The 25,072-nt window shown below is 36.2% G+C and overlaps 1 protein-coding gene across 1 annotated transcript in view; it reads left to right on the plus strand.

The window, feature by feature from the left end:
* Positions 1-25,072, plus strand: part of PDE8B (phosphodiesterase 8B) — a 53,778-nt gene that overhangs the window by 14,588 nt on the left and 14,118 nt on the right. Inside the window, exons 2-15 of the mRNA XM_026670478.2 lie at positions 4,271-4,330; positions 5,017-5,207; positions 8,227-8,286; positions 9,405-9,462; positions 16,214-16,302; positions 17,605-17,683; positions 18,357-18,497; positions 18,994-19,082; positions 20,253-20,313; positions 20,933-20,984; positions 22,111-22,188; positions 22,923-22,999; positions 23,380-23,544; positions 24,876-24,921. Coding sequence (XP_026526263.2) covers positions 4,271-4,330; positions 5,017-5,207; positions 8,227-8,286; positions 9,405-9,462; positions 16,214-16,302; positions 17,605-17,683; positions 18,357-18,497; positions 18,994-19,082; positions 20,253-20,313; positions 20,933-20,984; positions 22,111-22,188; positions 22,923-22,999; positions 23,380-23,544; positions 24,876-24,921 — 1,246 coding nt within the window. The remainder of the gene's footprint in view (positions 1-4,270; positions 4,331-5,016; positions 5,208-8,226; positions 8,287-9,404; positions 9,463-16,213; positions 16,303-17,604; positions 17,684-18,356; positions 18,498-18,993; positions 19,083-20,252; positions 20,314-20,932; positions 20,985-22,110; positions 22,189-22,922; positions 23,000-23,379; positions 23,545-24,875; positions 24,922-25,072) is intronic.

Here is a 25,072-nt window from a genome sequence, read left to right on the forward strand (position 1 = left end):
TGCTGACGTCATTCAAAGTCTTTTTGTTCCTATCAGGGTAGCCCTGACAGCCATTAGGTTCAGGCAGCAAATATAGCAGTATCTTTAACACCACCATTGCCCTCAGCTTTGGAGAATGGCCTTGTGGTTGTCAGTGATGAAGTAAGCTGCTCTTTACCAACATACCCCTTTGTTTATTAAAACTGGTATGTCATCTGTGCATTATAAGCACCCACTGTCACATCTAGTTTGACTCTTAGAAGTTTGCACAATGGGATGGCAATGAAGGAGAAATATTGGTGAATCTCATTACCACTTCTGTCACGAATAATATAGGCTATGTACTCCTGACAAGTCATGCAGTACTGTTCAATGCCACAATTACATTAGAGCACTATGTCTAGTTTCCCTGGTACTGTACAAAAGTGGAGTTGTTCTAGTGTCCAGAAAATTATAGTCTTGAAGAAAAATGCATATAGCTTCCAACAAATCAGTAAGAACTATTGTTCTGGAGATGATTCTGCCAGCCATAAGAAGCTATTTGTGTGATATTTTGAAGTCTCTGCACAGAAAAGACATCAAAACTTAATCAATTATGAAAATGAAGAAAGTTTGTTATTCACTGTATGTCATTACCTTTTAAGTGCTTTCACATTTCTTTGTTCTAAATTCTTTAGCAGAAATGGATGAATCAGTAGCATGGATTGATGCATATGCTCGGAGGATAAGGGACGTCATGATACTGTTCCGCTATATTTTAGGAACAGATGATTGGATACCTAAATAAAACTTAAGAATTGCCTTACTCTGAGCTCAGATTTCTATTCCACCATCATGAGTAATTATGGGCAGCGTCTTTCTAGGATGCGGGAGAGGGATTTGGGACTTTGTGCTCATGTAACATGTACCCTGCACAGGTGGGCAGTATGAGGTACATGGTTGTTTGCACAGGTGGGCAGTATGAGGTAGATGACAAATCAACTATCATGGACTTACAATACAAAGCTCTGTCTTATATAGGTATGGTGGCATTGTACAAACATGTGCAAGGGAGGATGCTTTCATCACAACACATTGATGCTTGTTTTGTTATTCTGAGGTTTGTGAAAACAAAAACAAAAAAAGATCAGAGTACAAATCAATGCTTCTTTAAAGGTTAACTCGATTAGGGCTACCAGATTTGGGTGGTGGAAATCAAAGGACTCACTAACTGGCAGGAAAGAATTACGAACTTCTATTATTATTATTATTTTTTGGCCATCTAGTATTTGTCCAGATTTGTACTTCCCCAGAGCTGGTTGTTATATATGAAATAGTAGAGAGCCAGGCTGGTGTAGCGATTAAGGATTAGGCCAGATATCTGGTGATATGGAATTCTATTCCCTTCTTAGCACAAAGCCAATTGAGTGACCTTGGGCCAGACACTTTATCTCACTCCTAAGAAGGAGACAACAGCAAATCCCATCAAAAACAAACTTTGCCAAGAAAACTGTAACTACCAGATGTCTACACTGATTCAAAGGCCCCCACCCTGAGATAGTAGTTGGAACTAGATGTTAAAATGTGCACTTAAAAAAAAGAGACAGAGTATTTAATTGGCATACTTCTATGTCCAAATTTTGTTTCTTGTTTACAGGGATCATATTCTATTATAGAGAGATGAGAGTATCTCAAGAAGGAGAACTTCTGAGATACCTTATACAGCACTCATTATTATGAAAAAAGTCTGTTTAACTATAGCCTTTTCCATGTTTATATGCCCATCATCACACCGCATTCTGCAATAATAAAAAAATATGGTTGCATTTAAAATGCCCACCTTTAAAGACATGTACTTTGTTGAGAATAGCTATTTGGAGTACTTGTTATGAATCTCAAACAAGTCTGTCTTTTAAAGGAAGAACTGGCACAAGAATCTTACAATAATACTAATTTAACTTGCTGCGCAAAAATTATCATGAAATTGGCACGATGACAGCTTTGTAGCACTCTTTTGTGCAGTGCAGCCACAATTTTCGTGAGCTGCCATTAATGTAAATGCTTAGCTACGTATTACTGACAGTGTTAATGAAATGTACATACATTCTGCATTGTGCTTATGGTGTAACTCAGTAAGAGAGTTTGAATTGGGCTAATTGAGCAGCCTATTAATGTTAGGATAAACAATTTAGTTTACTACTAAAGAAGCATCAATGAGGCAGATTATAGATTAGGAAAATATAGGATTCATGTTGAGTATTATTTCTTGATGTGTTTTTCTGGGATACTGTTTTTGGAAGTGTTCCAAACAACTGAATATTTAGTCCAATAAAAGTGGAATTGTGTCACCATATTAAAACCAGTTATAATTCTCAAAAGCATTTTTCAAATTTTCTTCACTAAAATTTCATTTTATTTTTTTGGCAACCAAAATAGCTTGGGTGAACTAGATTCATGCGGAAGGAGTGGATCAGGTGCATCTGGGTCCTTGCAACAGTGACTCATGCCCTTATCATAGGGCAGTGCCTAATGTGGTGTGCTTTACTTTGGGCTGTCACGAAGACCACTAAGTTGGTCCAGTATTGCATCCCGCCAGTTCCTGGCTAGTGACACAGCTACAGTGCTTTTGTAGATGTTGCACCAATTTCTATTAAGTTTAATAGAATAACAGAGTTAGAAAATACCTTGGAGGTCTTCCAGTCCAACTGGAAGTCTTAAGCAAGAAACCCTATACCATTTCAGACAAATGGTTATCCAATCTTTTCTTAAAAACCTCCAGCATTGGAGCACCCATAACTTCTGGAGGCACTGATGAATTATTCTAATTGTCAAAAAAAATTTCCTTAGTTCTACGTTGCTTCTCTCCTTGATTAGTTTCCATCCATTGCTTCTAGTCCTGTCTTCATCTGCTGTGGCTCCCTCTTTTTTGTGGCAGCTCCTTAGATATTGGAACACTGCTATCACATCACTCCTAGTCAGTGGTGGGATTCAAATTGTTTTACCACCAGTTTGGTGGGCGTGGCTTGGTGGGCATGCTTTGCCTATAGAGACGCGCAGCTTTCCCCACACCAGCTGCTACAGCACCAATCAGCTGAGAGGATAAAGAAGAAAAAAGCGCAGGTGAGGTTGGGAGGGCCAATCCTGAGCTTTTCTCTTCTTTTATCTCTTAGCTGAGGATTTTTTTTCCTCCTCTCAGCTGATTGTTGGCTTTTTTTACTACTGGTTCAGCTGAACTGGTCCGAACAGGTAGCATACGACCACTGTTCCTAGTCCTTCTTTTCATTAAAGATTTCATTAAAGTTTCTGGTTGCAATTCAAAGTTCTAGTTAATCTATGAAGTTCTAGATGGCTTGACTCCTGGATACTTTAGTAACGTCTTCTTCGAGCAGTTCTTCATTACCTGGCATTAAAGAACCTATCCGGTATGATATCAGTGGGAGGGCAAGCTTGGGACTCCTTGCCTAAGAGAGGTAGTGCTGATGATAAATCCGCTCAATTGTTTCTCCTTTAGCTGTGAAGGGGTCCCCCTGCCCCAAAGGATAGACAATATTTTAAGAGGATGGAAAAAACAGTTATGTTCTGTTCAAGTATTTGTCAAGTAATGGGATCATCAGAATTTGGGCTGTGGATTAGTTGCATTGTTTGTAGAGATTTTATTATTTATGTTTAATGTTACCATGGTTTTTATTAATAGTGGTTATTCTGTTGGTCATTTTTGAGAACTATCCAGAATTTAACAATGGAATAGAAATTTGTCAAAATGACATACTATAGAGGTGCTTTATGTCTTACAGGAATAAAAAACTCTTTGAAAACTGAAAACTAGTCTTCTATATAGAGAAAAAGCTTGTTAGACTACAATTGAGGTGTGTACCTGACATTTAAATTGTGTGAATGAAACAATAAGCAAGACTGTTCTGACAGAATGTGATTATGAAATCACAAGCCCCAATCATTTCCATAGCCTTTTCCTGCCAGAAGACTAGTTAATCTGATTTGTTACAAGAGCAAAATGTGATTTTGGCTGAGTTGTTCTAAGAATAACAGGAAGCGTTCCTGCTTCAGAACTATCAATAAATATAGCTGTGCTCCCTAGCTGTACAGATAGGAAAGAATAATTTAGTACCATTCTTTTGGCTTAAAACACAAACATATATGTGACTATGCTTTGTTTGAAACCTGGACTGTAGAGAAAAGTATCATACAATAAATTATTTTTATGCACTAGTTTAATCATTGTAATGAAATGCCATTAATCTAGACTCAGAATGGGACAAAACAAAGTCTTACATACTGCTTTTTTTTTTTTTAGCGGTCTTCAACTACTGAGACAGAAATTGGACCTATGAGACTGACACAAGATCCTATTCAGGTAGGACTTCTCTTACTTGGCAATAAAAAACCTACCTGTCTTACTTTACCAGTAAACATTCAGTGCTATGGTTCCAGAAAAACGTTTTGTAGGGAGCTTCTTTACTTTGAATCAGACAGAATCCTTTAAAGATACTTGGGAGGTATCTTCTGAGAGTTGAAAAAAGTCTATAGTTTAGATAGATAGATAGATAGATAGATAGATAGATAGATAGATAGATAGATAGATAGAGATAGATAGTCTAGATGTAACATAATTTTATTCACTGAACTGAAAGGGGGAAGTAGTGGCATCATTATCTTCTGGACCAATAATGACATTATTAGTAGTGAAATAGACATACGGTAGTTAAGAATAGAAACTTTATAGACACATTCACAAGCCCACGGACATCCCTTCAACAATATAAAGCTTATGTATTTAAAAGCAAAAATAATATTCAAATATGTACACACATTTAAAACATTGCTTTTTACTTCTTGCTTTTGAAAAGTAAATGCATCTATGGGGGCTCTAAAGATTTTTTAAAACATTTAATACTAAACATTACTGAGTCAACTATACTGTGTGAGAAGTTAGTTTAATTGTTATTTTATTTTACTTTTTATTTTATTATTTTATTGTCATAGGCCAAAATTATTGTTTTAAATGCATAGTAATTTTAAACTATCTTCTGTATTTTATAGGTATTGTTAATCTTTGCAAAAGAAGACAAACAGAGTGATGGATTCTGGTGGGCTTGTAATAAAACTGGGTATAGGTGTAACATTGCTCGGACACCAGAATCAGCACTTGAATGCTTTCTTGATAAACATCATGAAATAATTATTATAGATCATCGAAACCACAGACACTTCGATGCAGAAGCCACCTGTAGGTAATTACTTGTTTTTGTATTTCATATGACCCTGGCAGTATAGGAAAATACTATTATGCAATTTCCATATTCACTTCCTAACTTTAATGACAAAACTGTTTCTGGACGATTGAGTGGGATATCATATGATGAGATGTTCTTCCTTATGAAATCAGTGTGTGAAATCTCTGAATATAAAAAAAAAGTTAGATTTTAAGGACAAGGATTTATCAATTCTCTACATGGGGCATTTCTGGGAAAGAGGTAAAAAAAATCAAGGTGATAGCTGCACCTTTTGTACATGTGTTACATGTGCAACATATGTGAAAAAGCAGCAGGGCTTTGATCATGGAGTCATGACAACTTCTTACTCTGTGGAAGATGTGCCAGAATCTTATGGTACCACAGCATTTCGTCCTTGTTCTGTGTTCCAATGAGAGGCATAAAGTCGAATAAAAGACGTTCCTGGCTCTCCATCAAGCAAAAATTAGATCAGGAGTCTTGCTGAGAAAGTGAAGATTATGATGACTAAACATAAGTGATGGTTGGGTCAGATGCATCGATATTGCAGACAGTTACTTACATAGCAGTGCAGTCAGTGATCTGATCCATCCATTAAAGCATGGGTGTCAAACTCGATCGTGTCACGTGACATCACGTGACATATTGTGCCGTTTTTTGCCTTTGCAGAGCTGGGGTGGGCGCGACCTGCGCATGATGCATCCAGCCCACGGGCTGCCAGTTTGACACCCCTGCATGATTAAGGCGCTTATGAAAATTAAATTCCTGTATAAACAGTAGAAGTACATTCTATTGATGATTGCTGGCCAGTCAGATGAAGCATAAGCAAATACAACAAAAGTAACATAGAAAATTAAACATGAGACTACAATCAAAACCAGAAACAATTCACTTATGGGGAGAGAGAGAAATTGCACTAACTTGTTGATAAAAAATATAGAGATTCATTTGAGCTATGCAACTTTTTATTTCTGGACCCTGGGGCTTCATACATGTTATTTATAGTAGTAGCATCATTAGTAATCTGAGTAGTTTCAAATATTTCATAGTTATTCTGCTATATTATTGCTATATAAAATCCAAGAGTGCTGCTCTTCATGACTGCTAAACAAAATTTGTCTGTGAAATATGTAATATTGAACTGACAGTGGGATAGGAGGAGTAAGATCTATATTTCATCTTCTATGCCAGAAAAGGGGCATGTTTAATTTGGCTCATAAATCTCTGTAAAAGTTGCAAAATAATAAGACAGGGCCTAAATCCTCTGTTGTATGAGAACCATAGCAGCAAAAAAATTCAAAACAGTGGATCTTATCATGTCTAACAGCTGAAGGAAATATGTCAAATCTGGCTAGGAAAAATGCTTTTGGAGTCTAATTTTTGGTGGAAAAATGGCAACAGTCAGCTGGACTGGCATAGAGAAGCATAAATGAAGATTCTAATTTATAGACTAGGTTCTGAAGTATACACAAACATATAATTTTTCCACTTCATATACTACAAAAGAGACAATAGATGTTTTGCTTTAACACTGTGTCTAAGTTCTGCCTAAAACTTGTATTTTCAGCATTCAGTACATGTGTAAAAAATCAAGGTACAGCAGTAGAATGATGAAAATGAGGCTGATATTGCTTTCTTTGGGAAAGAACATATGGTCCCATATTCAGGATCTTGTGACAAAAAAGTCATTGTTTTGTTATTATAAGCTGAGTGGAATCAATAAATAATCAGTCAGTATGAGCTTTGATAGAACCTTGTTCTTGCCAGCTTTGTAGAAGCCAAAATGTTAGGCTTTGAACAACCCATATTCCTTCTCTGACTGCTGACCACCATCCATATGGTCCATTTAATGTTTCAGTTGAATTACTTCTGAGACAATATCCTTCTAAGGTAAGAGTTTTAGCCAATATCATTTATTTAGAATTCAAAACCTGTTTAATAAGGACTCTTCTTATTAGCCTGCATAACTGCAGATATGCTTTCAGTATATTGGTTCTATGTGATCCAATCTTCCTTTTCAATAATTTGTTTCAATTTAGCAGTTTATTTATTGTTTCATCTTGGGTTTTTTTAAGCAACTTAGGTCTGGCCTTTCATAAAAAATTGCATTTAAGCAGGAAAAATCAAAGGTATAAGTACTGATCAGGCGAGACCTGGCTCAAAAACAGTAACTGTGAGAGGGATCTTGGAGTCCTAGTGGATGATCATTTGAATATGAGTCAGCAATGTGCAACAGCAGCCAAAAAAATTAATACAACACTGGGTTGTATAACAGAGGCATAGAATCAAGATCACGTGAAGTATTAGTGCCTCTTTACAAAACCTAGTAAGACCACACCTGGAATACTACAACTAATTTTGGTAATCATACTACAAAAAAGATGTTGAGAATTTGGAAAAAGTTCAGAGAAGAGCAACTAAGATGATCAAAGGCCTGGAGACTAAATTGTATGAAGAACGCCTCCAGATTTTGGGTCTGGGTAGTCTAAAGAAAAGAAGAATTAGGGGTGACATGATAGCAGTATTTCAGTATTTGAGGGGCTGCCACAAAGAAGTGGGGATCAAATTATTCTCCAAAGCACCAGAGGGCAGGACAAGAAGCAATGATTGGAAACTAATCAAAGACAGAAGCAACCTGGAATTAAGGAAAAACTTCCTAACAATAAGCACAATTAACCAGTGGAACAGCCTGTCTTCAGAAATTGGGAGCACTCCATCACTGAAGGTTTTTAAGAAGAGACTGGACAGTCACTTGTCTGAGATTGTATAGGTTCTCCTGCATGAGAAGGGGGCTGGACTAGAAGACCTTCAAGGTCCCTTCCAGCTCTGTTCTATTCTATTATCAAATAGAACAATGAGACAGGTAAAATAACATTTGATTTACTTGCTCTCTTTGTACAGTGTAAAGACAGAGAGAGAGAATGAGATTGACATAATTATGCAACCCATCTTAATATGTGTTTGGTAAATTTTTGTAAATAAAATTGTTCAATTATGGCCTGAACTTCCTTCATTCCAGGTCAATTCGTGCTACAAAACCTGCTGAACATACTGTGATAATAGCGGTTACCTTACAAATGTAAGTATTTCGGGGACGCATGCTTATTTGATGTACTTTTTTAATGGGTATGGTTATTCAATGAATAAGTAGCAGTTTCTCATGAACATCTTAGTTTATGTCAGAGGATAAGCTGAGGCCCCACAATTGCACGCAACTCTTTAAAGCCTGTGATGTTCACTGGAAGACCACCAAATATTGTAATGGTTAATGAGACAGAAGGAGAACTATGTAGCTCTCAAATATAATTACGCTTGATTTTAATTAAATGTAAACGTAATAAAAACTAGCTTTGTTCTGGCGAAAGGTACTACTTTCTGGACTCCCATTCTCAACATGTCACTGAAGTTCAATTTTTTCTTGGCCTAGAAAATGATCAGCACCATTGGAGGATTCCTTTAACACATAAATCATTACATGGGTGAAATCTCATTCAGAAACTATTAGGATGCGTCATGATTGCTCCTGGAAGGAGATTTCCACATGAACTGAGATCAAAGCAAACAAAGCTCAAGCCCTTTCTGCAGGAAAATTTCTGACAGTGGTTCCAAGAGACAAGTTCAAACTTTTTTTTACCATAAAACACCCTACAAACTACAGGTTTGTTGGGTTTTTCTGTGCCCATCTCAGGAATGCATAAAAAAGACCAAATTGTAGAAAATGCATAATAGTTGGGAAGCTGAAGTAAATATATCCATCATGATTTGTCATTTTTGAATTCAACAGGAATATTTCTTCGGCAGTAAGGAAGGGTGCCTCTCCATGTCTCTGGGTTTTTCCCCCCTATGGCCTCCAGAGCTTCTCAGAATGATATTCTCAGTATGGTTTTTCATGTGACTTTTTTTTTAAAAAAAGCAAAAGATTGACATACCAATTTTGATTTTTTAAAAATCAAGGAAAGAAAAATCAAGCCTTTTAGTTTTGCTCTCTCTGATGACGTTACTACAGTTCTGCCATTCCTTCTGTAGTCCGTAGAGATCTTAACCCTTCCACACACACCCAAAAAAATACAACTACAAAAATAGGATTTTTCACTTGATTGATTGATTGATTGATTCAGTGCCGTCAAGTTGGTGCCAACTCTTAGCAACCACATACATTGACTCTATTGACTGATAATATATTTTGTATTTCTGTAGATCTGCTGGTCAGGAAGAAGCTTCTGTTCTCCCACTTCTCCATGCAGGATTTAATAGGGTATGTTAAAGTTATTGTAGATTGCTTAGGCCATAAACAATTGATTTATCAACCTTCATGTCAACATGACATTCATGTTGTTGTCATGCAAGCATTTGTTGCATGTGAAAACTGCAGCCCCTTCAGCTCCTCCACATTTTAGTTCATAAATAAACACAAAGTTATAGATGTAGTATTGCTGGTGAGATCTAAGGAGGTGAAAAGATACTGACAAACAAATTTCTACAAGCCTGGACATGATTTCCTGTAACAAAGATCAAGGAAAGTGTGTTCAGTTTGAAAATAAGGTTGTCTAATGGGATCACATAAATCACCTATAACTGCCTCAACCTCTGTGTTTGTTGGTGCAGCATAGCCAATGCTGATTGGAAAAGAACCCAAGGAATTGGTTGGCATTTTGCCTTCACAAGCACTATGTAAAGAGAAAATAGGCCTGGGTGGTGGGGTTAGGAAGGAGGATCATACCTTTCCTAGCAGCACGTTGGACTGTGTAAAAGAGGCAGATTTCAGAAATTAAAAAGAAAAATATGCTACACAAGGAATTGTTGATTTAGGATCACAGCTCCTGTTACTAAACAAGGCAGTTATTAAATGACTCGTGCCTAATTTTACTACCTTTTTGGCATGGTCATTAAGTGAATCACTGCTATTGTTAAGTGAATCACATGATCATGAAACAAATCTGGCTTCTTGACTTAGTTTGTTAGAACATTGCTGAGAGGGTCACAAATGGCAATGACATGTCCCTGAGATGCTGCCACCATCATAAATACACACCAGTTGCTAAGCACCTGAATTTTGATCATGTGACCTTGGGGATGCTGCCATGGTTGTAAATGTGAGAGGGCCAGTTATAAATCACTTTTTTCATCAGTGTTGTAACTTGGAATAGTAGCTACACAAATGATTGTAAGTTGAGGACTACCTCTAAAGAAATAGTTGCATGTAGCAAGTTTATATTTTGTGGCTGGCCATCCCACCTAAACATTTGGTGAAAATGTGAATAGGCTCTAACATTTCACGCCTGTCCACTGAAGCCAAAAGGTTGATTACCTCCTCCTGAAACCATCCTCCACTGGCATGAATCATATCATCTGTTTCTTTCTTATCTTTCTTGCATATTTGCACACTTGTCATCAGAGCAGCAACAATGATAACCAACTTGTTCAGACAAAGTCCCCTGCCATCATTAGCCTGTGCAGTATATTTCATGAGCTGCAGGAAAAAAAAGATAAGAATAGCAAAGAATGGACGTTAACATAATTATTGAATAGGTAAGAGAGGCACTTCCTATGCCTCAGTGATTAACCTGAACTGTTGTTTGTTCAAGGAGGAAAAAGCTGAGACTCCCTCTTACATCTGATAAATATCCTTCTTTCCTTCTAAACATAATTCTTTATAAGTAATGTTATAATTATAACTATATAATGAAAAGTAAATTAAAAGTATCATACTAACCAATTAATAAAACATATATTTAAATATTAGAATTATCCTTTCAGAATAGTTTTTTGTTATCTAATCCTGCAATGTATATATGCATACTTTACCTTTTTTGCATATGGTCAATAAAGTAATAAATCATCATCTTTTTCTTGAATGTGTTGGGTATAGTAGACACCAAAGACCATGTTTTTATTTGTTCTTTCACTTATATTTACCCAGCTGATCTCTACAATGTTACTAAGTTCATTCATTTGGATTTCTAAGCAATAGATACTGTTTAACATACAACTTAATATTTTATAATTTTACTTTTGAATATATTGCACATTTGGTTGCTATATTCTAACGGTGGGAATTGTTTTTATACCACTAGATTTCTGACACACCTAACAAATCACATGTACATTTCTGTATGGGGAACTCAAACACATCTTGTTTATTTCCCACACTCTGAATTTTAGTTCAGAGTATGGGAAATAAACAAAATGAATTCAAACTCATAAAGGTTATGCACTGCATGGGCCAATGAACTTTATAGGTCAATGTTCTTTCTGGCTTTTTCCACGGAGAGGTTTTAAAAGCTCAGTTTCACAAACACTCCCACATTCTACAATATACAAATGTTCATCCAAGGTCCTTATTTCAGAGTTTTGTTTCAACCCTAATCAAGCTTGGTGCTTGTTCTGGCAAAGACATATTTATATGTCCTTATGAAATACAACCTATTTCATAGCCAGGAACACATCACCTGGATAACTCACATCCCAGAAAGAAAATATCTTCCACTGATATTATTTGCAGAGCTACTCTTTCAATTGCAGTATTCTTATTTCTATTTCCTCTCCTCTTTCATAGAGTGGAAGGATGGGTGAGAATTTCACCTGACCTATGGGATCTTGCAATTCTTTTCATGTATAGTTTATCCACTTATATTTTAGGAAGGGAAATTGCTGGTGGACTTGATAAATGGTGATACTATATACAGTTAGACCACATTCTCCTCTGTCTTTTATTGCAATGTCTCTTTTCTTTGAACTAAAAAAAACCTTGCCCATTCTCATTAGTTTGTCCTTTCGGGTGTACTGTACCTGGCAATTTGGTGGCTAAAAACATTTATAATGCATCTCCTGAAGATTTTAGCATCAGTGCTAAGAGATACAGTCCTTCAGATAATCACACATTGCAAGGTGTACTGGGCATTCAAGGTTAACACAAATGCTAAAATTATACCTGGAAAATAACTTCCAGTCAGTGCGGGCTTACTTAGTATTGGGTATTAGGTTAGTAGCCTAACTATCATAATTTTCAGCAGCCATTTTCAAGACATATTTTAAGAGTATCTTTATCAAGAGCATATTACAATATTCCAGTTGTGATGTCACAAAGGCATGCATAATTGTTGCAAATCCAACCGGTTCAAATCCTATTTACATAGCAATTATTTCTATTGATGATGTTGCTTACTTTTAAACGATATTGTTCCTAAGGTGCAGCTGTCATTTGTATATGCCTATTTTATTTTTTATTAGATTTAAGTACTGCCCCTCTTGTCTAAAGGGGAGAGTATTATACAGAGTGGGTTGGTGGAGGCTACAGTTATGACATGAACATTGGTATTTTTTTCAAGACAAAACAGAAATAAAGAATATGTGGCATGGTTTTAATGCTACATTTCTTTCATTGTGTGCCTTTGAAATTTCTTCAAAGGTTTGTATTGACCCTGGGACTGTTTGTTCTTATTTAGGGCATGTATAATCCGAAATAGCATTATCTATTGAGATTGCTATCAAAGTTATGTGTCCTCTTAAAAGAAGCCTTTTTTTCAGTTGTATATTACTACAGTATAATAAACAGTTTCACTGGCAAAATCCACTATCATCAATAGGCCCAAAATAGAATCTTGGAAATAACAGGAAACCATAATTATTTTGGCTATGATTTATTGTCTTTATTTCCTACAGAAATGCCCATGATGTTTGAAGAAACTATAGTTTTCATATACTACCATATGCCTGAGATTCGCACAAAGCATTCTTTTCTTATTTCATGCATTAATCAAAAGCAGTTGAAGTTTCCTGGCAATTGAGTTGTGCCATGGACAAATATTCTGTATTAGTAAACATCCATGTTATGTGATAGTTAGCAATTTCTATTAGGAAGTGCTATCCCCTGCGTGAACATCACATGCCTCTGCGTATGCACACTCCCCCTGCATGCGCACGCAACCCCCCACACACCGCATGCCTCTGCACATGCGTGCACGTCTCCCCCTGCGCATGCGTGGCTGATATCCAATCGGCTGGTGGGGGCGCGCATGCATGTGCAGTGGGGCTCTTCCGGGAGACCTCTTGCATGCCGGCAGAAGTGGCTCTGCGTGCACTTCCAGCAGAAAATATCTTCCACTGATATTATTTGCAGAGCTACTCTTTCAATTGCAGTATTCTTATTTCTATTTCCTCTCCTCTTTCATAGAGTGGAAGGATGGGTGAGAATTTCACCTGACCTATGGGATCAATTCGGCACTTATATTTTAGGAAGGGAAATTTGGTGGACTTGATAAATGGTGAACTATATACAAGACCAATTCTCCTCTGTCTTTTGCAATGTCTCTTTTCTTTGAACTAAAAAAAACCTTGCCCATTCTCATTAGTTTGTCCTTTCGGGTGTACTGTTGGCAATGGCTAAAAACATTTATAATGCATCTCCTGAAGATTTTAGCATCAAGTGCTAAGAGATACAGTCCTTCAGATAATCACACATTGCAAGGTGTACTGGGCATTCAAGGTTAACACAAATGCTAAAATTATACCTGGAAAATAACTTCCAGTCAGTGCGGGCTTACTTAGTATTGGGTATTAGGTTAGTAGCCTAACTATCATAATTTTCAGCAGCCATTTTCAAGACATATTTTAAGAGTATCTTTATCAAGAGCATATTACAATATTCCAGTTGTGATGTCACAAAGGCATGCATAATTGTTGCAAATCCAACGGTTCAAATCCTATTTACATAGCAATTATTTCTATTGATGATGTTGCTTACTTTTAAACGATATTGTTCCTAAGGTGCAGCTGTCATTTGTATATGCCTATTTTATTTTTATTAGATTTAAGTACTGCCCCTCTTGTCTAAAGGGAGAGTATTATACAGAGTGGGTTGGTGGAGGCTACAGTTATGACATGAACATTGGTATTTTTTTCAAGACAAAACAGAAATAAAGAATATGTGGCATGGTTTTAATGCTACATTTCTTTCATTGTGTGCCTTTGAAATTTCTTCAAAGGTTTGTATTGACCCTGGGACTGTTTGTTCTTATTTAGGGCATGTATAATCCGAAATAGCATTATCTATTGAGATTGCTATCAAAGTTATGTGTCCTCTTAAAAGAAGCCTTTTTTTCAGTTGTATATTACTACAGTATAATAAACAGTTTCACTGGCAAAATCCACTATCATCAATAGGCCCAAAATAGAATCTTGGAAATAACAGGAAACCATAATTATTTTGGCTATGATTTATTGTCTTTATTTCCTACAGAAATGCCCATGATGTTTGAAGAAACTATAGTTTTCATATACTACCATATGCCTGAGATTCGCACAAAGCATTCTTTTCTTATTTCATGCATTAATCAAAAGCAGTTGAAGTTTCCTGGCAATTGAGTTGTGCCATGGACAAATATTCTGTATTAGTAAACATCCATGTTATGTGATAGTTAGCAATTTCTATTAGGAAGTGCTATCCCCTGCGTGAACATCACATGCCTCTGCGTATGCACACTCCCCCTGCATGCGCACGCAACCCCCCACACACCGCATGCCTCTGCACATGCGTGCACGTCTCCCCCTGCGCATGCGTGGCTGATATCCAATCGGCTGGTGGGGGCGCACATGCATGTGCAGTGGGGCTCTTCCGGGAGACCTCTTGCATGCCGGCAGAAGTGGCTCTGCGTGCACTTCCAGCACGCATGCCATAGGTTCGCCATCACGGCTCTATATCAACAATTTATGCGATCAACTTAAAAGCAATTGTGTCCTTTTTGCTGATGACATAAAATTATTCAATACTACAGATAATTCTGTTGTTTTGTAAAGTGACCTTGACTATGTGTCTGAATGGTCATCTATTTGGCAACTTCAATTTTGGATCAATAAATGCTCTGTCTTACATATTAGTAAACGTTATCAGAATGTCAAGTATAAGCTTGGTGGCATTGAACTAGCTGATGACCGTCACTTTGTCAAGGACCTAGGTGTACTTATCTCTGATGATCTATGCTCCAAAGTTCACTATAACAGCATTACTAAAAAAGCATTAAAAGTTGTAAATATAATTTTGCACAGTTTTTCCCCTGGAAACATTGTATTGCTAATTAGAGCTTATAAAACGTTTGCTAGACCAATCTTGGAGTATTGTTCAACTGTTTGGAATCCCCACCATATATCTGACATCAGTACAATTGAGTGGGTTCAGAAGTATTTCACGAGAAAAGTCTTGCACTCTTCTGTACAAAATAGAATTCCCTATGCTACTAGGCTCTACATTCTCAGTTTGGATAACTCAGAACTGCATCACTTGCAGTCAGACCTGGGTATTGCATACAAACTTATATGCAGTAATGTTTTACCTGTAAATGACTTTTTTTGTTTTAATCACAATAATACATGCACTATCAACTGCTTTAAACTAAATCGTTCTAAACTTGACTGTAAAAAATATGATTTCTGCAGTAGAGTTGTCAAAGTCTGGAATGCTTTACCTGATTCAGTTGTTTCAGCTACAAATTTTCAGTTTCAGTCGCAAATTGACTTCCGTGGACCTTACATCATGCTTAATTGGTTAGTAGAGAAGGCGTGCATTAGTGCACTAATGTGCCTATCATCCCTGTCATTGTATTTTTATTCTTTTATTCTTGTTTTTTTTTGACAAATTCTAATGAATAAATATTATAAATTCAGGCACCAGCTTCTAGTGCAGAAATGCTTTTACCTCCACAAAAATCCCTCTGGAACAATAGAGAACACCCAGGACACTCTTTCACATTTCCTTAAATTGGTGGTTCAGGGATTAGTGATTAGTTATACCAACTGGATTGCCTGGCAGCTGTAGAGGAAAAAAAAGAATCACCAAATGCATTGCTTTGGGAGATGCAATTGGGCCACATCTCCAAATACTGTTGCATTCCCTTGAGTTTGGTGTTTTGCAAGCTAAAAGTATTTGCTGGTTAACTCATCAGTAGACAGATTATTGTAGAAGTAAATTATTATAACCAGTGACCTCTAGTTTTTGTTTTCATATTTCACAGAGATTTTTGGAGAATAACAGCATCATTGCTTGTTACAATGAACTGATTCAAATAGAATATGCTGAGGTGCGATCACAGTTCAAATTACGGTATGTAAGCATATTTGTTACCATTCATCCCCTGGGTTAATATAAAAAAGAGTCCTAGTTTTATATTGAAATAACTGTCCAGATGTTTGGCAGAATAAGAAGAATGGAAATTAATCAAGGAAAGAACAAACCTAGAACTAAGTTAGAACAAGTAATCAGTGGAATGACTAGCCTCCAGAAGTTATGGGTGCTCTAACACAGGAGGCTTTTAAGAAGATATTGGAAAATTATTTGTTTGAAATGGTATAGGTTTCCTGCTTGAGCAGGGAGTTGGATTCGAAGACCTCCAAAGTCCCTTACAGCTCTGTTATTCTGTTATTCTGTATCACCAATGCTGGGTATTTATGTATTAAGAATAGCTTTTCTGACTTTTGAATTGTACGTTTATCATTGTTCAAAGAAACATAATCTAAAAATATAAGCTCAAATATCTAATTGCATATATTTGAGGAATAATTTGCCAGATAGATTTTGCATGAGGATTTTTTTTCCTTCATCCAAGAGTCTCTCAGGACTCATCTATACTTCCATTACCTGTGCATCCTCTGTATCTCCAGATAAGGCAGTTGCAGAGAACAGCTGGGATTAATTTTTTTATGCTGTTTGATGGATTCCATTTAGTTTATGGTTGTAGCTTATTTGTTTGTTTATATGTTAAGCCTATCCAAAGATTTGTCTATTTTCTAAATGTATTTTTATTTGAAAAATCAATGGAAATATTTGCCTCTGGGAGCAGTACCAAATGTCAGTTGGTACAATCTCAGGAAGATACATAAAGATGTTTCGACTGCCCGCAACTTGTATGGTGTGGGTTGCCGCCTCCTTCTTTACAATGTGGAACTCTAAACTTCCCTAATCAGAACATTTTTCCCACCAAGTGCCACTTTGTGTTAGGTTGCAAAGGTAGACTGATTACTGGATTTCCACCCTCATGTAAGATACAAATTGTGACATAAATAAAACCATGCATATTTAATATGTCTGAGGAAACATCTGAAAAAATGTGTAATGAGTCCATATCTTTCTGATTTTTTCCCTCCCCCCCCAAATACTGTAAAAAGCTATAACTTCATTTGGGAAGTGGGATCTATTTGTATATTACTGCAATAGTAATAGCATATCATTCATATATTAATGACATTAATGTTGCATAGTTTAATAGTAGACTAATACATTCTAAAAAGTAGATTTTTACAGGAAGGTGACGTATTTCCATGAATTTGCAAAAGAATTAATCAGCTGTAGCATTCTGAATTGTTCAGTCATAGATTCTAATAATTTCTATTTATTGATTAATTACAGGGCTTGTAATTCGGTATTCACTGCACTAGAGCACTGTCAGGAAGCAATAGAAATAACTAGTGAAGATCATATCATTCAGGTATGGAAAAAAGCACAACTCTCCTTAGAAAATTTGTTTATCCGTGTCACTTTAAACTAATAAAAGAATCACCGCTTTTGCTTGTAGTATATGCACATAGGTATACATTCTGTTTAGATATTATTTGTTTAGGGGGGGTAACATGCAAAGTGTTCTGTATTTTATTTTGGAACTCTTTTTTATAGGTGCATTTGCACTGAGCACAAAGCAAAGCCTTCCTATTTAGGTATAGAGTTGTAATTGCAGGAATGTTCTAATCTCGGATGGCAAACCTCAGATAAAGAATGTTTCCAAGCAAATACAACTCAGGCAAACAAAGTCACTAATCTAAAGGAGGATTAGAGAGAGGAAGTAAACATATGTTAGACTTTAACTAGAGATAATTAATTGTGTTAATTACTATGCTAAACAGTAACGAAAGTTAAGCAGTAACCAAAGTTAACCAATGATTGAGGATAACTAAAATGTGTATAAATACAAGACTAGACTCCAATAAAGATCATCATGATTCAGTTGATCATGATGAAACACCTCGACTGCCTCGTCATTACAACATTTAGGTATTTGCTACCAGGTTTCCCACACTGGCATTGTGCAAACAGAATATGAAATTTATCAAAATTTGATTTAAAATTTTCTGTACTTGCTTAAAAACTTTTTTTTTTTTTTACAGTATGTTAACCCGGCCTTTGAACAGATGATGGGCTATCAGAAGGGAGAGTTAATAGGGAAAGAACTTACAGAGCTTCCAAAAAGTGACAGAAACCATGCAGATCTGTTGGATACAATCAACACATGCATCAAAAGAGGAAAAGTGGGTGATAATTACCCAATGCTTTTTGCATTCTTTAATGTAATTTATTTATTACAATCTCAATTTGAGAAATCACTGTGATGTGGATTCCCCTTTACTGGAGAGGATTAGGTAGAGATTAGGTAGCTATTTGCCACGGATGTTTTAACTCACAGCAGAAGGTTGGGCTCAGTGCTGTCTGTGACCCCTTTTATCTCTATAAGTCTATGGAGATTCTCAGTGACCCAGATCATGGTTGTCCCAAAGGTGCTTTTTCATGAGGCAACTGGACTTTCTTGGTTTTTTTTAAATAAGAAAGTCCATTTGCCTCCTGAAAAAGCACCTTTGAGACTTTTATCTCTAGGATTCTTCGTATGTATGGTACGGTATGAATATGACATACTGCATGAAAGTGTCAGAAGGCCACCTGACTGAGAAGGACTGCCACAGACTTTATTATTTTTTAGTAAGGCAGATTGGCTACTTTTTTTACTATGGTTTCACTTGATTTGTTTAGGAATGGCAAGGAGTTTATTACGCAAGAAGAAAATCAGGCGATAATATCCAACAGCATGTTAAGATAACACCTGTGACAGGCCAAGGAGGGTAAGTATGTTAATGAAAAAGTGCATTGATCATAAGTGATGTGTATCAAGTTTGCTTATTTATCGTATTTATAGGTTATAAGTTTGCCTCTAGAATCAGGTTCTGTTGACACAGTTTCTCTTTGTTTTAAATCCAACCAGGGATAAGTAGCACCTATCTTATAGGTTGCATTTCTGCACTTTTAAGTTGACAAAATAACTAAATCTGAGTAATATTATCTTTAGATTTTCATTCAGTCACTCACTTGTTCACACATTCATTTAAGGTGGAAATCAGAGTAGATGTACAGTAGGGGGCTCCCATCACTTTCTCTACCCTTAAACTCTGCCCTGAAGGGGTTGAAATAATTTGTTCTTCTCCTCCACTTCTTGCTAGGTGGTCTCTGGCACTTTGAAAGACCAAAAGGCTATGTAGCAGAACTCAGATGACAAATGTTGCCATCCATGATGGAGCTTGTTAGTTTTTTCTTCTATTTCCTGTAGAAAAAAAAATTAAATGTTGCTTTTTCATTATCTCAGAATTCATTAATTGCATAATTAAACCTCAAGCTTATAAACTGCATTGAAAATATAGAATGTATTTAGAATATGAGAAGAAAGCAGAAAAAACCCCAGAAAGAATGACAAGGATACTTAATACTTAAATAAGTAAATGCTTAATACTTAACTTACTTTACAAGATGTACTTTAGTGAAATATGATAATGGTATATGATAACTTTAGTCCCTGATAATCTGTGAATTTACAAAAGGTTAAAGTTGACAATGTAAAGGAATTCCATCATTGGAATGTCCAATATCTTTTGTTAAATTAAAATGATAATTGGAAGTTAAGGATTTGATTATCTCAGGCATATTACAAACTTTATACAAATTAAATGCCATTTATTTCATTCACTGAAATGTTGGAAGTTTTTGTTGCAGCCTTACACAGAGTTTTGTTAACATCAGTTGCTCTACATGCACAGGATTCTGCTAGAAGATCATCTTCTGTTCTTGATCCCTTTTTTCCTCACACCAATATTAGTCTGTGCCAATTATAAGTTATGAGTATTTAACAGAATGACCTCAATAACTGCCATAAGCAATAAATACAGCATTGACATAAACTAATTGGATCTAGATTTTTTTATACTACATTTAATAATACTGGATTATTTTTATATTCATAGAAAAATTCGACATTTTGTATCTATCAAAAAACTGTGTTGCGGCAATGATAGAAACAAACAGGTATGATTTTCCCTTTGTACAATTGTTTGTCACCTTCTTATTAACAACTGGATGTTTCCAAAGTCTTAATTATATATTATTTAAAATATATGTGTCAAATCTCATTATCATAAAATGGATCTTGAGATAGTGAACTTTTGGTGCTTGGCAAGATGATTTACATTTGTTTTAGCGGCCTTTCCTATGCCTTATCATATACAGCTAATGAGGTTCAAATTTCTCTATTTTGTAGTGGAACGTTGTGGTATTTCAAATTATACTGTTATAGTAATTGATATTCAATGTAATGAGGAGGTAGCTATACAGAGATAACAGCTGGTTCTACTTTTTAACAAATGATATATAATATAAGCACAGTAGAGATGGGAAACACTTGGCCCCCAACAATAACTTAACTTTCCCACCAAGAAAGCTGATAGAAGACAAAGTCAATTCCCTGAACACCTCCAAGTTGCAACTGTCTGAAAAAATATTTTTGGGTGGCCTTCAACAGTTTCTGATTAAGAAAGTTAAGGGAGAGTCACTGCTAAATACTCTTTGTGGCTGGTCTTTATCTAGCTAGGACGGGAGCTTATATGTCTCTTTTGTGTTTCCTTTTTCCTATTTCATATAACACAAGACTTACAGGATACATCATGATGAAAAGTGCGCAGGAGATCAGTTTCAATCAGGTTAGAAAATAGTGTTTCTATTCTTTGAAGAATCAGAACCAGTTTTACTATTAGGCTGAAGGATCCTTTATATATTATGGCACTTATGCAGAGGTAATTGATTCTGGAGTAGAACTTCTGTCTGAAATCTGGAAATAGCTTAAACTCGTCACATAGCAAATTAGGAGTTATTATTCTTTAGTAGACTGCTTCTATTATATATATGAAGAGACTCTTAAGCGAATCAGTTTTTTCAGTCCATGTATGTTTTATTAGACTGAAAAATATTATTTTCAATGTATGCAATAAAATGGAAGAATGTTTCATTAAGATAATTTGTGACATAATATTGCAAGAAAATAGAAGAATATAGAATTAAGAGATTGACTTTAAGGGTATAGATTATGCTTGTGTGGCATAGGGCCAGGCTACTTACTTACTTCTCTTACTGTTTCTGCCAACCTCACCAGATCTAGTAAAGAGGGCATGCTCTTCTACGCCCCAGAATTATGCCTTCTCACTGCCTGTACCTGCTCTGTGGAACTCTCCCATCTCCAAAACTTGGGTGGCCCTAATCTTTTTAGCCTTTCAGATTGGGGCAGGTGGAACTGAACTCTGCTAGTATGGATGTTTAATTGTTGATTAATTATTGGGTGTCAAAGAGGTTATGTTGGGGGAAGGGTTCTTGGTTTTAATCCTATAAATTGTGTAGAGACACTTGCATGGAATGGATGACTATAAGAATGCTATAAATGCAAACACAAACACATATACATGGATATTGCGGATAAATACCACTCATTTAGAAAGAAGATACTATAAAATAATGCATGTATAAACTCATGGGATTAATATATTCCTAGTTATTCTCTGACAGGTTTTTTAACAATATATTATCTTTAAAACAAATCAAGTTTAGCATATAATAAGGCAGTAGTACAAATTGGCTTTGAAACTAAGAAATTAAAGAAGTTGTTTCTTTGTTTTCTGTTGTCCTTTCCTATTTATTTGAGGAAAGGTTCATTTTTAAATTTCTGATCTGTAGTTGGGAGGCAATTTAAAAGTCAGTCTTTTAATATGGGGACAAAAATGTGGCTGTGAAAATAAATCCTACTCCTTTTTAAATCCCTTCTTGCAACATTTATAGACTCTCACTCCTTCAGATGCAAGAACAGAAGGAAAGAATCCATTGATGCTAAATCAATAACTTCTCAAAGTAGTGATGGTAAGAAATGAAATATGTGGAAGATATTATTCAGAGCCCTATGTTAAAAGGAACTGCAACTGATGGTTTAAGTGATTGGCATTTGATTTTATTGTAAACTTTTTCCAACTATCTGGGCTATTAAATAGCAGGAAGAGGCAGGGTAAGTTTAAACAATGGGAAAAATAGACAATTTCTTACTTTTTAATCATACAGGTAGTCCTCATGTACTGATCATGACTAGCAATTCCGTTACTCAGCAACAGAAATGCAAAGTGAAATGTCATGTTACCATGCCTGATCTACAACATTTAGCTGTGGTCCTTAAATGAATCACCCATGGTCATTGGACAAGTCATTCACATGACTGACTTGCAAATTCTTGCTGACTTCCCCACTGACTTTGCTTCTGGGAAGCTGGCAGTGAAGGTTGCAAATGACAATCACATGACCATAGGATGCTGTAATGATCATAAATATATGTTGATTGCCAAATGCCCATAATGCAATCACATGTCCAAAGGGATGCTGCAAAGGCCACATCTGTGTTCATAAATCTCTTTTTTTCAACACTATCAGAACTTTGAATAGTCACTGAACCAGCAGTGAATAGGTAAGAATAACTGTATAGGCAATATAAGAATGTATTATTTGGAACAATCTAATTTAAAATAATACAAAGTATAAGAGAGTAGAGTCTTTAAAGTTTTCAAGTAGCATTTTTAAAAAGCCTAATTCTTTTCCATTTAATGCAGCAACAAGTTTACAAAATCATCGATATTCATCAATAGCAAGAATCCACTCCATGACAATAGAAGCTCCAATTACAAAGGTATGAGGCAAAGACTTGCTGATGTCATTTTATACATCAACAATCCTTTGGAGAGAAAAAAGAGCACATCTGTTTTTATTATATTTACTGAAATATGAATTCATGTCACACAGAGATGTTGGGATTTACTATAAATAAGAGTTTCTATTTATGAATTGTTGGTTGCTTTGCATCAAGTCAGTATAGTGAATTTTGAAAATATGCAATTATATTTTAATTTAATTGATTGAAGAATTAGTTAATCATTTTAAAAGCCAACTCCTTTATTCGATTCATAGTTCTTTTACATGATAACTTAATATTGCATAAAGATTTTATAAATACACTGGGTTGAAATCAACAATGGCTTGGTTATTTCTTTTCCCTTTGTAATTCTACAGGTTATTAATATAATCAATTCAGCTCAAGAGAATAGTCCTGTGACTGTGGCAGAAGCTTTGGATAGAGTGTTGGAAATCTTACAAACAACAGAACTTTATTCTCCACAGTTAGGAACCAAAGATGATGACCCTCATACTAGTGATCTTGTCGGAGGTCTGATGACTGTGAGTAAAGAGACATAAATCACATCATCAGTTTCACTAGTAACATTGGTGGCTGGAATCCAGGCTCACATGAACAGGTTATCATCATCAAGGGTCCTTTTGCTGTATATCTCTACCATTAAAAACATGCTAAAAAGAAATGTATAAAAGCAAGCAGTTGTGGTCATTGCAGGAGAAACAGTTCTAGGTTTTTGGTCATAAGGAGAATAGAATTTTGTGAGAGACCTCTTCTAGATTAGCCTTTAATAAAACCCCATTAGCTAAGATTTGTGAAAAACCCACATCTTTTATTTATTTATTTATTTTATTTATTTATTTGATTTCCAATTTTCACTCTTCTCTTTTTCCCCTTTCCCCTCCCCCCCTCCTCCCCTTCCTCTTTCCCCCGGGCCCCCCCCCCCCCCCGGGGTTTTTTCTCTGGGGGGGGGGGGGGGGGGGGAGGGCGCCCCCCCGCGGGGGCCCCCCAACGGGCGAGCCCCCGCGGGGACCCCCGCCCCCCAACCCCCCCCCCCCCCGCCGGCCCCCGGGGGGGGGGCGCCCGGGGGGGGGGGGGGGGGCCGGGGGGGGGGCGCGGGGGGGGGGCGCCGGGGGGGGGGGGGGGGGGTTATGAATGCTGGAAAGTGTGGTAGAAGAGATTAGTTGTTATCACTTCATTTTTAATTGAAAACTTGGTACCTCCTTTAGTAGACCTTGAAGAAATAAAACAGTATGTCAGGATTCCATGACTCAGTATAATTAAATCATGATTCTCAAGCCAAAGTTTTACAAACTTCAAAGGATTTATTAGAGGTGACATACTGGCACTGCCTGTATGAAGCCAATTCTGGCATATGTAGTTTACAGTCACCTGTGACTCTGTTTCCCCCCTCCCTCCTGGGTGTCTCATCATAAACGGGTTGGGTGTCATCATTCACATTCTCCAATTAAATATATTTGCAGGCAAAAGCTCTGGTATTTTAGTTACAATCTTTTAAAGATTAGAGTTGGAATGTACTTTTGCTTTCAAACTGCTGCACTGCTCTTCCAGATTTCCTTCCTCCCCCACTTTTTATGGCAACAACTAAAACAGGCATAGGAATGCTTATGAGTTGACACAGTACTTATTAGATATTGGTTGCACTGCATTTTCAGTGACTTTTTGCAGATTATGTGCAAAATTTATACAGACATATAGACACTTTTATGATTATTTATTTACATTCAGATAGTATCTATTAGCAATGTCATTATCTTGCTGTTTAACTATAATATTTATAGTGCATTTATTGAAATGTAATTTCATCTTTTTTCCATTGAGGTATGAAATATTTTTCTTTTCTTCATTATTTCAGGATGGCTTGAAAAAACTGTCAGGGAATGAGTATGTATTTTCTAAAAGTAAGTTTCTATGTTAAACTCTCTTTTTATTTGTTCATTTGTGTCAATATTGCAGAAAAATTGCTTTTGATGAAAAATCAGGAATACAAAACTCTGATTAACTTAAATTATTTCATTAATTGTCTATTGAATTTGGTGCACAAAGAGTTTA

The sequence above is a fragment of the Notechis scutatus genome, chromosome 2 (assembly GCF_049901735.1).
Source record: "Notechis scutatus isolate UNSWTSFEM ecotype Mainland chromosome 2, rNotScu1.2, whole genome shotgun sequence".
Taxonomy (NCBI): Eukaryota; Metazoa; Chordata; class Lepidosauria; order Squamata; family Elapidae; genus Notechis; species Notechis scutatus.